The 16,657-nt window shown below is 27.9% G+C and overlaps 1 protein-coding gene across 3 annotated transcripts in view; it reads right to left on the reverse strand.

Annotated features, from left to right (window-relative positions):
* Positions 1-16,657, reverse strand: part of Smr (nuclear receptor corepressor smrter) — a 336,086-nt gene that overhangs the window by 151,024 nt on the left and 168,405 nt on the right. For all 3 annotated transcript variants that reach the window (XM_075363021.1, XM_075363020.1, XM_075363022.1), the window contains 2 exons: positions 4,246-4,440; positions 458-568 (listed from right to left, as the gene is read on the reverse strand). In XM_075363021.1, the coding sequence (XP_075219136.1) occupies positions 458-568; positions 4,246-4,440 (306 nt within the window). The remainder of the gene's footprint in view (positions 1-457; positions 569-4,245; positions 4,441-16,657) is intronic.

The raw sequence follows: 16,657 nt of genomic DNA on the forward strand, positions 1-16,657 counted from the left end.
TCCAAAAACAAAACAAATTTAATTAGTTATTTGGGTTTTGTTTTAAAACTACTTGTCGATTAAAAAAAATCGATGTTATAAGTGTTTGGTTTTACCACAGACCATTCAAACTTCATCCAAGGAAAACCGTTTCTATAAGAATATGTTACAAGTTTACTGAAGTTGAAAGGCTAGTTATTCTTTCTTAAATAATCCACTGAGCAAGGCTTGTTCTTCTAAGAACAATTAGCATTAGATCATACTGAACATTTTTTTATTATTATTGTGATCTACAAGATATGAAGCAGAGACAGACACACATTTTTTAGTCTATTATGCTATACTAATTATTATAATAGCATTAAAATACAATAACAGTTACATTCCATTGACAAACAGAAATAAACTCTGAAGAGAATGACTGATACTTAATTCATATGTTTGACAAACTAATTTACTCATATAAGTTTTTACATACTCTATTTTCAGCGTAGATTTTCTGTGCCAAGCTCTGATGTTTTGGCTGTTGTGCTATTTCTTCCTCTTCTTTGTTGCTTGCGGGTTTACTGGCTGCTTCCTCAAGTTCTTGCTAAAAACATAAACAAAATATAAATCTTTAATTTAGCATACAGACTGTATACAAGTTTGGAATTATGTTACTAATGATATTATGTCATTAATATAATACTATTACCCACATGAAAATAAAATTACATATATAAAGTCAACATAAATGGTAAAAAATTTATAAAACTCACCAAGATTATGTACTTTTGTTATAAGTTATTAATGTTATTACATAGTATATTATTAACAGTGCAAAACTGACAATAGATTTTTAATCTTCCCTATAGTAATTACCTGTCATATGGTCCAACAGATCAGTAGAATCCAGCAAGACTAAATAAAGTGGTTCATTGTTGTGTTTTACATCATATGCAGTTTTCTTTTAGTTTATCAATCCAGCAGCACTTGTCGAGATCATTTTAAAATATCATGCTTTATTTCATATCAAAATATGACAGTTTTTCGAATTTAACTAAAAGTTAAATTTTTAATTTCACTAAATTCCATTAATTTTAATTTAACTAAAACTACCCTCTCAGTCTTTATTTATAAATATTTTTTTTATAATTTAGAAGAGTATTACATGTTTTGTTCAATGTGTTCAAATTTATTTACCTATTTGATAACGATAATTTTTTTTTATAAAATAGTTGAAGAAAACAATATTAGGTCATGCAAATATAAATAAATAAATATATATATATATATATATTAGGTCATTAACACTAACAATGACATGTGTAAGTTTCTTGTTCTACACCAAACAAAAAATTCATTTATAACACAAACAATATCATATATTTCACATATCCTAACACTCATAAAATTACACATTTTAAAATATGAGCAATATATTTTTTAGATATTTTATTTTTTTCTGAATAAGTCAACATATTTATGGATAATATATCTATTGTACACACACACACAGAGAGAAAGAGAGGGGGAGACGCATGTAAATACACACCCTTTTTTTATAAACAAGTTTAAATAAAAATACAAAAAAAAAGAAATCTGATTTTGATATTTAATAGGATTCTACTTTATATGATAAATTTAGATATTAAATATAATAATGCATATGTATGTATTACATATATTATATAATGTCAATAACTAAGGATAAAGGGTATTTTTATGGAAAACCAGTACCACCATTGTTCCTTGAAATCCCGGTGGCTTTTTCAAAAAAATTTCTTTATCCACTGTTATTACGTGCTACTGCATTATTTCAACTTAAGAGATCATGGAAGATCTACATTCTCAGTAGTATATGGCGGGCATGTATCCCTTACTGCATTGAATATTTTCTAGAACGGGTTCTTATTTCCTATCATGCCAGACATACAAATTCGGCGAAGTATATTCCACTTGGTACCTAGCAGTCCCGTGTACATTTTGTTCGCCACTTTAACAACCTCCCACAAGCATTCAATGCCATAAAACATCTGTATAGTAACACTATACAACACTATCAGTTTCATGGACACAACATATCAATTGCGACAGGTCCTGGATTGGTAGAATGCCATGCACTTGCAGGAACTCAATATCATGTTCATTAGTCAGCAAATTCCAAACATTCATGTTAAGTAAAATTAAACTGCTTTTACATTGCAATGGACAGAACCAACTCTAGGTAACCAGCTGCACTACATAGACAAGGATACAGAGTTCAATTTATGCCGTTATGTTAAGGAAACTTACCCATATCTTATCATTTCCATTCGAGGCACATAATCAAATAGCATTTCTACATTGTTAAAAGAAATAAACTGGATATTTAAACAAATATTTTAGTTGGCAATGGTATCCAATAAAAGTGCCTGATAAAATATTAGCTATCTCACTATCAAACGAACAAAATAGAAGTACTTCAAGAGATACTCCACAACAGAAAACTTTTAAAAATAAGTCTGTGATAAAAGATTAGAAATAAACTTCAAAAAATACACCTGATTATTCATCACATTCAGAATTATCATGATTAATTGAACTAACATATACAAAAATAATATCTGTTTGTCAAAATCTTCTAAAATAACAGTCTGATTCAATCTATAATTATTACTAGAAGACACCAAAATCAAATGTAAACAAATATTTATTTAACATGTCAAAGTTGTAAAGGATATTGTATTCTCATGGACAAAGAAATAATGTAAACAAACATATAGTGTGAATTGTCTAGACTTGAAACAATCCCAAGGGCACAATAATATTATTATCCATTACATTACATAGAAAAGGAAATTAATTACGATTGGCAAAAATACATAGAACTACTAAGCTGTACTATTAGGGGCTTTGGCATAATTAAGTGTTAATAACTCGATCGATAGATATTCAGAACTTTCAGTAGATGTATATCATAGATAACCAGAAAACTTTGCTACTGTGAATAAAGAAGAAATACATATTGTTTTTTGTAAATGATTCCTTTTCTGGAAGTAATATTGTAGTAAAACAATTCTATCGATGGAATAATTAAAACAAATTTGGTAGTTTTGTGACTCCCTGATCCTCCAAAAAACAGTCAGTTGACTGTAAACTATCTGGTCCACAACTTATATAATATAAAACTAATTATATAAGATTTAGTTAGGTAATATCAAGAAGCTAAGTCCAAGAATATATAAACCAATCAGAGGCAGTGGAAGTAAATATACAGATATATATATATATCATTTTTTTCTACATATCATTTGTTTGCAGTATGTCTATATTTCTTCTACACTTTTTGCAGTTGTCATAATAGTCCATTCTTTATGAATAATGTAACAAAATATAAAAAAGTTCTTTCAGCTACATTTCATCAGTACCACTTTTATATCATTATTACGTATTATAGTACATTCTAGAAATGTTTAAATAATTCATGTGTTTTTCTTGTACAATTATATACTCAAAAGTTTTCACACTTATACAATTTTTTTCTGAAATAATGTTAGATTTATAGCACACAGTTTTTTTTATTAAAATATATACTGTATTCTTTGTTTTGCTGTAACAGAATTTCTAAGCAACATTATTCATTAAAAAATTGTAGATATGGTATGTTTTGGGATAGTGTTGAGGTTAAAAGTGTTTTCATGAAGGAGATATACAGACTAAAAGACAAGTCATAATAACTAAATCTTAAATAAGTTAGTTTCATAGTTCTGCCTCCTTTCCTGCACTAATTTATTTTAATTAGCAACACATCAGCCTGTAAAATCATAGATGTAAATCATCTATATTTCACTGCCAATTCATAAACATGGATAAAGCTAAATATGTTAATTCATAAGGTTCCTCATTAAATAAAGTTGCATTAAGTATAATGGAGACTAGCAGATTACCATGATTTACTCATAGATTTGGAATGCAATTAAAAGTAGCATGATAGAGGAAAAATTCCTCCATAGCAGGTAAATATCATATTAATAAGGTTAAGAACTTTGCCATATTTGGAATGTAGTGATTGTAACAAGAGATTGTAATAATGCAGTCATATTGACCTAATCTTCCATTATTAAAGGATGCATTATTCATTGGCAATGACTAAAGCATGCAGCTTCATCATCTTATTGTGCTATAATATCACTTGCAATAATCATAAAATGATAACAATACTGTATATGATAACTTGTAATAACAATAAAATTCATAAAGTATGGAATAGTTTTACCTTTAACAGTAGATAATTAAAATATTCACCTGTTTTTTCTTTAGTTTTTGAATTTGTGATTCGGTTTTTGTAATTTCCCGATCCACTTTACTTATTTGCTGAAGAAGATCATTTTTTGTTGACCGAAAAGTGGCATCTTCTTGCATTGCTTCAGATGGTAATGTCGGAGAAATAGCTTCTACTTGAGGGTTATATGCAGGAGCAGGCTGAGACTGCATTTGTTCCTATGAATTGTAACAAATATATAATTAATTTACTAAAAAAAGAAAAAGGTTTCACTGCTTAAAAATATAAATGAACATTTATACAATGTAAAAAAAATAATATACAATATAAATTCAATTTTATTTTACATACATTTAACCATTTCACATCATAACTATCGTTTAGCCTCATAATATACTAAGCAATGATTTACTTTTCAACATGTATGTATATATGTTAGGCACGATAATGAAAAAGGTTACAGGTGACCCGCATGAAATATAGGTTACACCGAAAGCCAATGCTTAAATATATGCCTAAATTACATACTAATACTATTCAAAAGTCTACATTTAATGTTATATGAACTTATGTTTTAATAACTCCAACAATGAACTCTAAAATTTGAATACAAATACCTAAGTAGGCAGCAACAGCATAAAAAATGGATAATTGCTTTTAGCATATTTTTTATATGGTGCTGTAAGAAATCAATTTTTTTTAATATGCAAAAGTTACCTAAATTTAAACATCAAATCTAAAGGCACATTAAAATCATACCTCATTCACAAGCTGTATGATTTTTTACACAACTTGAGTACAAATATATTTCAAAAAAATAAAAATTCTCATAATTTTTTTTCTGCAATCTCAACTGAACACTTGAATAATCCCAAAATAAAATTGAGAAATGAGAAGAATATTGACAATCATGGAGCACTTTCTTAGTCCTATATTATCATGACGAAAAAATAGAATTTTATATATATATATATATATGTATACTATTACTCTCTCTCTCTTACAGAAGTAAAAAAATCTTTCTTACAATATTTAAAATAGCTTGAGATTGCCATTATGAAATGTGGTTTAAACTATTTACAAAAGACAAATTTTTAAAAGACTTTAAATACATAGAAACATGCTTCCATAAGAGGTTTTTGGAACAAACTTCATCAGAGGAGGCAGATGACACTTCTCTTACAAGTGATGGAAACACATCAGTTAAAAGATTTTTTGAAAGCATTTTTCCTAACAATGTTTAGAAACTCATGTTTTAAACTTGTTTTTTTGTAAACATTAGAAGAACTATTTTTAACTGAAAATTTTACGTACAAGTGTAATCATGATATGTGTCTGTAAACTGTCTTGACACTGAATTATGTTTTGGATTTTAATCCATAAATACACAACACAGAAACAACCATCTATTAAAAACTTTATAAAGTTAAAAATTTTATAATTATTTATACACACAGGTATAAAAACAAATATATATAGAAAATCAACAATATAAATTTTGTATACAGTTTAAAAATCATAACACAATTTTTCAATACAAAAAATGTAATTCTTTTAACTTTCAGCACATACAATAAATATTTTCTTAAAATACTATATAGATCAAGCAAGAACTATCTTAAATTGGAAATGGAAACAGCAATTTAAACATTAACATGAAAATAAAATAAAAAAAGTTATAAAATTATGCTATTTTCATAAATATAAAATACTAATTAATAAAGGAACAGAACAGGCTGGAGCATGGAATGTTCTTAATTAAGAAAAGAGAATTATATTAATTTAATTTGGTTTAATTTAATTAAAGCAGCAAATAAACATGACTCATACTGTTCTGAATTACAGTGAACAGTATACATATAAATAAAATGCGAGACAAAACACAAACGCATTCCTTTCAGCCAACATGTGACTTGCTGCATTTTAACCATGTTTAGCATTCTGATCTAATTTAAACTACACCATCTGATAAGATGGAATGAATTCGTATTAATTATACAGATATTGACTGCTATAAGGTAAACTGCTATTGTGACCAGCTTAAACATTATGGAATGTACTTTGAGGTAAATCTATACTACCTTTTTATTCTTTTATTAAAGAATTTGATAATTTATATTTACTAAGTAAAATTAGGTACAATTAAAACAAAGTGGTATGCATTGGCGCATTTTATGCAGTAACAATACAGTAAGTAACTTAATTCGACAATTATATAGGTAGATTAAAAAAAAACCAAAAGGTAAATTTTGTCAAACATACAACCAAATATGAAAACAAAAATTATAATAGAAATATTAATGTAAACATTTAAAGTGTTATTACCAGTCTTCCTTATAATTACATATTTCTTACGCTTAAATGGTTATATATTCATTTTTCTTGGTTTCTCCATAACAATTTAATAGAAAATTATACAAGTCAGTAAACATACATCTGCATAATTAGCTTAAGCTTAGTGAATCACATGCTATTGACAAAATATAATTATTTTCTTTGTAATGGTATATTTAAACTTAAAATTATAAATCTAGTGTTTACAATAAGTCTATAAGATAGTTCAGAGAACAAATTTGTAATAAAATCACACAGTGTCCAACACAAATTTAAAACCTACTTCAAAGAGCACCTAAAACCATGTAATAAACAAAAATTTTATTACATAAATAACACGGGGGAAATATACATAAATTCAAGTATAAATAACGTGTCAATATTAGAAATTGATAGCGGCAAATAAAAAACACTTAATAACAGCAATGAAAATATTACTATTGAGCAAGATGACTGTCTTAAGAACTGAAATAATTCAATTAATTTTAATCGTTCAATAATTTATATTTAAATATCATACCCAAAACAATAGTTACATTAACAACAGCAGCAGAATAGTTTATTTTACTTCAATAGCTAAAATATATACCTGAATTTTTGAATTATTTTTTATAAAAATCCATTTTGAAGAAGCAGAGATCTCGTATTAACTGTGTAATGAAACTAATAAAAAGCATAAGAAAAAAAAAATATTTTTAACAAAATGCATTTATACACATAAACGTATAAAAACAGTTACACCACATAACTGTGGTGTTTTATCTAACTCCTCTACCGATTAATTAGCGTCATTTAATTAAGATTACAAATTTTTTGAATTTTATGTAAATTCATACCTGTAATCAAAATTAAGGACTAGTAAATATAGAAATAAATTGGATTTTGTTATACTAGCAAAAAGGCAAATGTATTATTACTAATCTCAATCTCTCAGACAAGAGAACATTAACGGTTTTTTTTCTTTAGGAGAAATTCATCAGTCGTTTGACTATTACCCACTGCGATCTATACTATGCTTTTAATAATTTTTAAACTTTTAACATATTTACATCCATCTTCCATAATCTACCAGCTACATAAAGAACATTATTATTATTATGGTTTTGTTAAAATAAGGGAAAATCTGAAAACACAGAAAATTTCTTTTACTTGTAATGTAATAAAAATACAAATAATAAAACTTTTAAAAAACATTCTTTCACAGTTCAGAAAAATCTGATACAGTTTTATTTTGATTGACTAATATTATGATCACTGTACCAAAGACAATGTTTTGGTACCAATTCAATAACAGTTTAATTTGATTTACATTAACTACTTTAATATCCAATAAATAGCTAAAAATATTCATAGCTACTGCAAAAAAGTATATTTCTAAGCTAACTCTCAGATAAATAAGATTTTTTTTTAAATCATCTGATATTCTGTTCTACATTTTAATTTTGATGATCAAAAAAGAAACAACACCGCTGGAAAGTTGCATGCCATGACTAATATGAAGTATGAACTGTAAGATTGTTACAAATAATAATTTTATACTCCATTACATAAATATGCAAAGTCCAGTAGAAAAATTCTCATATTAGGAAAGATTAAGCCTGGCTTTACCCCTAGGTTGTGCTACTAATCGAAAACATAGTATTTGGATAGATGCGCATTAAAACCACCGCCATAAAAACACATAAAGGAATAACTATCAATTTAGTTGGTATAATTATATTTTAACAAAATTTAATAAAAATATATGAATTCTACAGGGAAATAATTAATATATTTATTAGACATTTTTAAAAATATTTAATGACTTGTTTTCTAAATATTGTAAATTTTTCTTCCACAGGACTTTTTGAAAATAATTAGCAGCAACTTCTTTAGTAAATTACTGTTGCTAGTGGTGCGCATCTTAAAAAGTTTACCTTTTGAGTAATAGATGATACCAATAACTCCATTCAAAAAGATGCTGCTTGCTATAGGCCACAAAAGGTCCTACAGAAGAAAAATTTCCAGTATTTTAGAAATAAGTTATTTAAGTTTTTCTAAAGATAGTTTGAGCATCATCTCAGAAAATTCTTTGATATCCAGAGAAAACCAATTTGTAATGGGATATATATGCTGCTAGTCTGTACAATAATTATTAATCTGTATGTTCCTCACCCATCCTGAGTAATGGTACTCTTGATTTCTATGGATTTGCAACTTTTCCACTGGGTAGGATCATGCCTACCTTTGTGGATAGATGGTCCTCTTTATTGCCATCCACCCTTTTCCATTATCCTTAATAGTTTCTTCCTCGGTAGTTTTCTGTGGAATTTTGTTAGGTTCTCATCGGTTCATACTTAAATCGGTCAGTTGAACTGCTTACAGTGCTGGTCAACATATTTGTACTTAGACCACCATGCATATCTCTTTGCCACACAATCTTAAATCTATTCATTACATATTAAAAATAGGTTAAATGAGTTCATAAAACAAGGTGAAACGTTACTGCGTGATAAAACATTAGTATATTTTTATCCTGAGACTACTAAATTAATAATATCATTTATTCAGATGGGTTCTTTGGCAGAAAAAATGATAGCATGTTTTAATTTACAATATTTTACATGTAGAAATTTCTACTTGAAATTATAAAACAAATGTATTTTAAATAATTTTTTTCTTCGTTTAAAGAAAAATTGTCATACATACACAAACACATGAAAGTTATTCAAATGTCAATAACAACATTTACAACAAATTAATGACTGCAAATTACTTAACGATTAATTCTTAAACGATCCATTTTATACAACCAATGAGGTAGTTAGTAATTTGATCATAATAGTCATTTAATACATTATTTATTAATTTTACATACTCAGCCTTGTCAATAGCTAATAAATAGAATAAATTGTAAGAGTATATTGTGCAATTTTGTATCAAAAGAATTTTAAACTGTGTTTAATATTTTTATTCTTTTACTTTTTTTTTACAATTTTAAGGTAATATAAATAGGAGGTAAAGGTAATGTAATATTTAATCTGCACATACTTAGTTCAGCGTGGATTAGTTGCTTAACCTTCCTAATGTACATCAATATATCTTTAAATATTTGTCTAATTTTTCCCAACTGTCATACAATTTATCATATTTTCTGACACAAAATGCTTACATACATAATATTTATAAAGAATTAAATAAGATTTAGGACAAAGATTCATTTAAGAAATCATAAAACATTAATCCCAGTCCTGTAATAGAAAATTATAATTGTAATTTATTAAACAAAAAAAGTATCCCTAACAGGATAAGTATTTAATGTCAATTACACTTCAGTGTTTCAAGGAATAAATTCTCTAAAAAAAATTATCGAGAATAAGATGATCCCTTTTACAATTATTTAAAAAGATTCTTGGTAAAAAGTTAAGTAAAACAGACACAAATACAATCGGTAACTTCAGGTTACAATGGTGCAAATTTATTTTTATTTGACTTCAAATTCATCCTCAAGAATTATTCCTTATATAAACCTACAAGATTTAAAGTTTAGCATCGAAATGCAAAACCAAGTCCATTTTAGAGAATAGTAATGTGCGTGTAAGGAAACACGATGTAAACAAACCTAATGAACATGGCACCCAAAGTTCTACATTTTCTTTATAATGACTACTACAGTATGTATGTAGTAATAAATAATAGTATAAATAAGATTTAAAAAATGGAAACATAGATATATCAGTCTATCAAGAAAAAATATAAAAAACCATGAAAATAAATAATTCTATAACAGATCTGTCACTGCTTTGACTGTGACATTTCAAATTAGTGCAAGATCAACATATGGACAGGAAGTACCAGACTTAAATTACAAAAAACACATTTTAAACAGGTTGAAAATTTTTTCATGTTTGAAGTATAATGTCATAAAACTTTTCTCTCCGACTACGATCACAGAATCAACTAGCTAGATGAAATAGACTATAAATATTCAGTCTATGTTACTCCATAAACAGTAGTGACAAAGTAATTTTCATCATTATCTCGTCCATCCCCATTACTGTAGTATCATGGTTGTTCCAAAAATCAACCAAATGAAGCATAAAGAAGAATCAAAACTCAGTAAAAAAGCTAGCCCAGTTATAAAGCTAATATTCACTTTAAAAAAATGTTTTCACTGAATAAAAAATATTAAACAAACAAAAGTATCTACAACATGGCATCACAATTTTCTACTAGTATAAAAAAAATTTACGTATAAATATACAGTCATACATTAATGATTGCAGTCACTGTGTTCTTCAAAACACTGAGATGGAAACAGCAAAACTAAGTCAAAGTTACAAACATTGAAATTTAAAGTAAAATTATCAAGTTGACTTAATTTTACAGATATGCATAAAAATGCAAATATCTACCAAATACGTTACAAAAAAAAAAAAAATAGGAGTAAATATTATTATTCATATCAACAGTCGTTGTTAACAAAACAGTATGGATGAATGTTAAATATGAATAAAAAGGTAACACATTAAAATATAATAATAACCACTGAAAAATTAAACTGCACATTTACAAAATAATATTAATGGTGTAACACATGATCATCATTATTGACTTTATTTTAAGTAATAGCAAAAAACACATTAATTTCATTAAATGCATACAATTTTGGTTCATACTTATTCTAATGAGTTTCCAGAGTTTCCGAGTTGTAAGTTTTAATTACGATATTTACTTCAAAAAAAGAAATTAAAACTTAATTAATTTCTCCTGCCACATATAAAAATTAAAATACACGTATGGGCCCACAAGATATTAACCCGCGAACGGAAAAGTACGACTATGTATAAGTAGACTACCAATTTGTACCGCCGCGAAAACAGCGTAACGATCAGACGGCAGGAATACGAACTACAATTATTCACATCTATCTGCAAGATGTAAAATTAAGGCGAATGAATTAAATTTGCCAATCCACATCGTAGCAGTAAATTCAATTATAAAAAATAACTGGTCGAAGTGACATGTATTTGACCCGTTATTTATTTTTTAATAAACGAATAAACTGGTGATGACCATTAAAAGAATTACAACACAGGTAAATCTACGCAGGTTATTATACGGGAAAAATTTTAAATTAATATGACAACTGTAAAGATATAATAAAATATAACAATTTAATCGGTCAGGAATAAAGGAGTTTTATAACACCAAGTAGCTGAAATATTAATCGCAACTTCCACGGACACAGCAATGAACGGAGATTAAAATTACAGACTCGCACCCAACAGATATGAAGAAACCGACATCGGATTTTTTTTTTCAAAAGGGTTAAATAACCCTTTTTTGATTTAGCGATGTTTCACAAAATTCATAGACTTGACTGAGCGTCCTCCACGAACATTTCTATATAGCGTCTTAGTGAAGTGTAAAATTTTCTATACTTTTAGTTCTGAGTGTTAGGGCAAAACCTTGCCTACAGATGACTATTGCCTAGTCTCCTGAGAAGCACGTTACCGAATTCACGCTCCCAACAGATATGAAGAAACCGACATCGGATTTTTTATTTTCAAAGTACAATACTTTAATCATCTTTATTTTAAATAAAAACTGGACAATAATCTCATTCTGGTGAAATTTGAGTTCTGAAAATAGTGATGAAACGTGTTTTAAATAACCCTTTTTTGATTTAGCGATGTTTCACAAAATTCATAGACTTGACTGAGCGTCCTCCACGAGCATTTCTATATAGCGTCTTAGTGAAGTGTAAAATTTCCTATACTGTTAGTTCTGAGTATTAGGGCAAAACCTTGCCTACAGATGACTATTGCCTAGTCTCCTGAGAAGCACTACCGAATTCACGCTCAAGATGTCAAGGAATGAGTCGTTTCACTAGCCCTCGAAATTCATACCTCTCTGAATCTAAATTAGCTGAATTAGAACATAATTATTTTGTTTTAAATTCTTCATAAATTTTATAGTTGTTAATGTTCTACTGACTGGTCGCCCACTTACTGTGAACTTCTTAAGCTTTTATAATCATTTTCAAAAAAATGGCTTATCTTACTGAAACCACGATATGCAGTCTGCTTTTATTTCATTGCAGCAGTTAATCTTTTGTTTCTTATTTCATGTTTTTCTTTTCTTCTATTTTGGCCCCCTGATTAATCCACGATTTCATGAACTTTAACTACTACGATTCATTATGCATATGTATACCCAGTCTAATCATATGCATTCTATAAATTATAGTTACAAAAATGTGTAAAATTGCTCTTCTTTAACTGCATTACAATGAAAAATCAATGCCAAACTAAAATAGCAAAAGCAAGGGATTCTTATATCACCTCTAGATTTCAACCTGGCTCGATGTCACAAGGGAATAGAATAGAATATTTGCTTACAATATTAAAATACTATTGATTACATTATAATGTACACCTAGCAAGCAATATTATAGTCGACTCACCATTAACTCCAATAGACTGTCTTTCATTGAGTTGGGTTATTATTTATATTACCAGTTTAGTGAAACGTACCATCACTTAAGATGGAAAATCCAACTTTAGTAAATAAGACCAACTATTTAACAGTGGTGTACATGTATTCGGTTAAAATATAAGATAGTCAAAGAAATAATCTCTTTTAAATATGCTATTACCAAATTTAATCATTACCTAATAACTTGTCACCCAGTATAACATGAAGCAGTAATTTACTTTCAGACAATTATTGCTGGAGGTACATAATTAATATAAGCTAAAATGTTATAATAAAACATCTAATAAGTCATATTTTATTAACCGACATGACAATATAGCAACAATAACAGTAGAATATACGTCTGAACAAATCATATGTGAATTACCAATCAATACTCGATAGTATTTTAGTGCTCGTAACTTATTATATACATATCTATGACACGCTACCAAAATATATGTCTGTAGATATAATAACCATCAAAAGATTACATAATCATATTATGTCTCTATATGTTTTGATCTTTAAAATCCCGGTTTTCCTAAATTCAATCCTACAATTTATGGTCGCTTTCAAATATCTCAGTATCCACTAATTAAAAGTGTGCTTGAGTTGGTGGTACTGAAATCTTGAACTATATTAATTGGACAGGCTAAATCTGGTCTGATCCCTAACATTAAATAGATTAAAACTACCAATAATTTCACAATAACCATTTTTATCTTTTGCCAATGTTGAATCATCTGGCATCTATCCAGGTTCAATAGCGATCATGAATGAAGGCTTGGAATCATTCTAATATTTTATTTGCATATGTAGTTTGGGAAATTCTAATATAATCATGAGATTTATCAATTCTCATTTCCAAATAATCTACATCTGATGAAGTAATCTCAAAACAATGAGCCAATCTGAACATGAATACACATTTCCTCTTATCCCGTGACTGCACAGCTTTCTTGTAAATTACAAGTTCCAAGGAATTGAATTAAACATTTTGAAAGCTTTTCAGTCCATAACTGTTAAGTAATTTATACAAATGATTTGTACTACAGTTATATACATGGTTGCCCCACACACTCACATATATATATATATTTTTTTTTCTTTCTAAGGACCATTCAAGAAAGCTGTATTTACGTCAAATTATTTAATTCTCCAATAACGTTGAATAGTGACACCCACCAACTGGACTGATGGTCTTATTAAAATCGTATCCTTTTCTTTGATTGAAACCCATGGCCAATAAACGACCTTTGTATTGAATAATTTCATCTTCGGGATTAATTTTTATGGAAAAAACCCATCAATTATCAATGAGTGTACCTTGAAATGGTAAATCTACCAATTCTCACGTGTTATTCTTGCACAGTGAATTCATTTCATCTTCCATTACAGCTTTTCAGTATTTAATATCCTTTGATTTCATAGCTTCATCATAATCCGCTGGTACTTCTTTTATCAACATAACTTTTGAGTTCTGTTGAAAAAATTTATCTTTTATCAATAATCTCATTCTTACTTTCGATTATCAATCATTTGTTCCTGTTGTTCATTTTACCCTCAAATTGTGAAAAAATATCCTCGTTTTATCTATAATACATATACAGTAACTGAATTTTGTGAATTGCTTTCATTTACATGTACCTCAAACTGTGAAATATTACCCACAAGTTGTTTGTAATCTACATCATTTGAATTTGGCAAAACACTCTCATCCTTGCTTTCACTTGAAATTTTTGTTCATTTATTCATGTTAATTTTCTTTGGTTTCTGTGAAAATTCATCTATCAATTTTTTATCTCTAAAAATACAAACAGATTTTTCTTTCATCTTTAAAAGTAAGAAAATACAACAAACATTCTCCTCCATCAGACCACATGTCAGCAAAAATCAATTCTTCTGGTTTAGTATTTTTTTTCACCAAAACCGAGTCAACAATGTTTACAAAGCATGAATCCTTCACAAAACATGGATAGTGAAACCTTCACAAGATTCACTATCCATCTATTTCAAGATCTTTCAAAGAATTTTGTACATGTTGCTTTTTTTGAAGACAAAATTCTCCATGCTAACTTTGTAGTCTCAGAAATAGCATAAGATTTCCTTGAAGAGTGACTCACTGTCAACCAAGTGATTATTGGTTGACAGTGTTTATTCTGAATCGATTGGTCAATTCCCTTTTGTCCAGCCTTTTCAACTGAAAACAAATTAAAAATTCCATCTGGACAGTACCACACATCTTCAAAATACTGATCAGATAAATTTTGATCATTAAAAGCTTTAACACTTACACAAACCAGTACCAGTCACGATGATCTGTAACATGGTGTGTGGCACCACTTTTAATAAAACATTCGTCACCGTTCAATGTTTCAATGTCAACTGGAACAATTAAACGACAAAAAATCGTAATCAAGAAATTTATACATTTCTCTCAATATGTATTTTTTTTTATAATTCCTTCCATTAGATTTTCAGCAGATTTCATGACATAATCTTTATTTTCATCTCAATTAGGACAAAGATGTGATTGATGACCCTTCTTTATATATTTGAAACAAATTTACCAATTTTAAAATCATGTGATAAATTTTTAACCTTTACAAATGAGAAACATCACTTTGAAAGACCATTTTGTTTCAAAACTTTTGACGGAAAGGCCTTCTGTTGATTAACTTTCAATTTTCCTAGGTTTTTATCTCTTCACTAGATTTTGGTTATCATCAATAAAAACACATTTGTTTCATCTTAATTTGTAAATCAAAGTTCATAATTCAGACATTTCTTTTGAAACTTCATCCATATTTTCTGTTTCAGGAAAATTTTGCCGTATGACAAATATAATAAAATCATTTGGTAGAGTTTGCAGCAATCTAGCCCATAAATCATTTTCGTCAGCTGGATTACCAAGTAATAACATTTTTGTCTGTATATCATTGAATTTCATTAAATGGTTCTTCACACCACCTGTGGATTACCATTGGATATTATATAAATGATACCGTAATAAATCTATATTTTCAGTAGACTGAATATCATAAACTTGATTCAGTTTATCCAAGACATCTTTTGCAGCATACATCTAGCTACATGGAGTAATGGCTTCATAAATAGAGATAAAATAAAACGTTTCTTTGCTATTGCATTTGCCTTTTGCCATATTTCAAGTTTCTTTTCATAATTTTCGGTATCTGGTTCAGGTGTTTTAAATGTACCACGAACTAAATCAAAAACTACATTACATTCTAAAATAGTTTTCATAATAAACTTCTTTGTTGGCAATTTTTCTTCTCCATTGAGCTTCTGTAATTGTAGCTTATGATTATTCATCGTAATAGATGTATCATTTAACAACAGCATCCTATCATATTGGAACTACATAATTAATATAAGCTACAATGATAAAATAAAACATCTGATAAAGCATTTAATCAGTTACACTATATTTTATTAACTGACATGATAACATGAAAAACATCTAACAGCAACAATAACAACAGACTATACATCTGAACAAATCATATGTGAATCACCAATCGATACTCGATAGTTTTTTAGTGTGCGTAATTTATTATATAATGAATATTTACATATATTTATGACAATTATTAAGGCGGTTAAAATATAAATGAGAAA

Source organism: Lycorma delicatula, chromosome 4 (assembly GCF_047948215.1).
Source record: "Lycorma delicatula isolate Av1 chromosome 4, ASM4794821v1, whole genome shotgun sequence".
Lineage (NCBI taxonomy): Eukaryota > Metazoa > Arthropoda > Insecta > Hemiptera > Fulgoridae > Lycorma > Lycorma delicatula.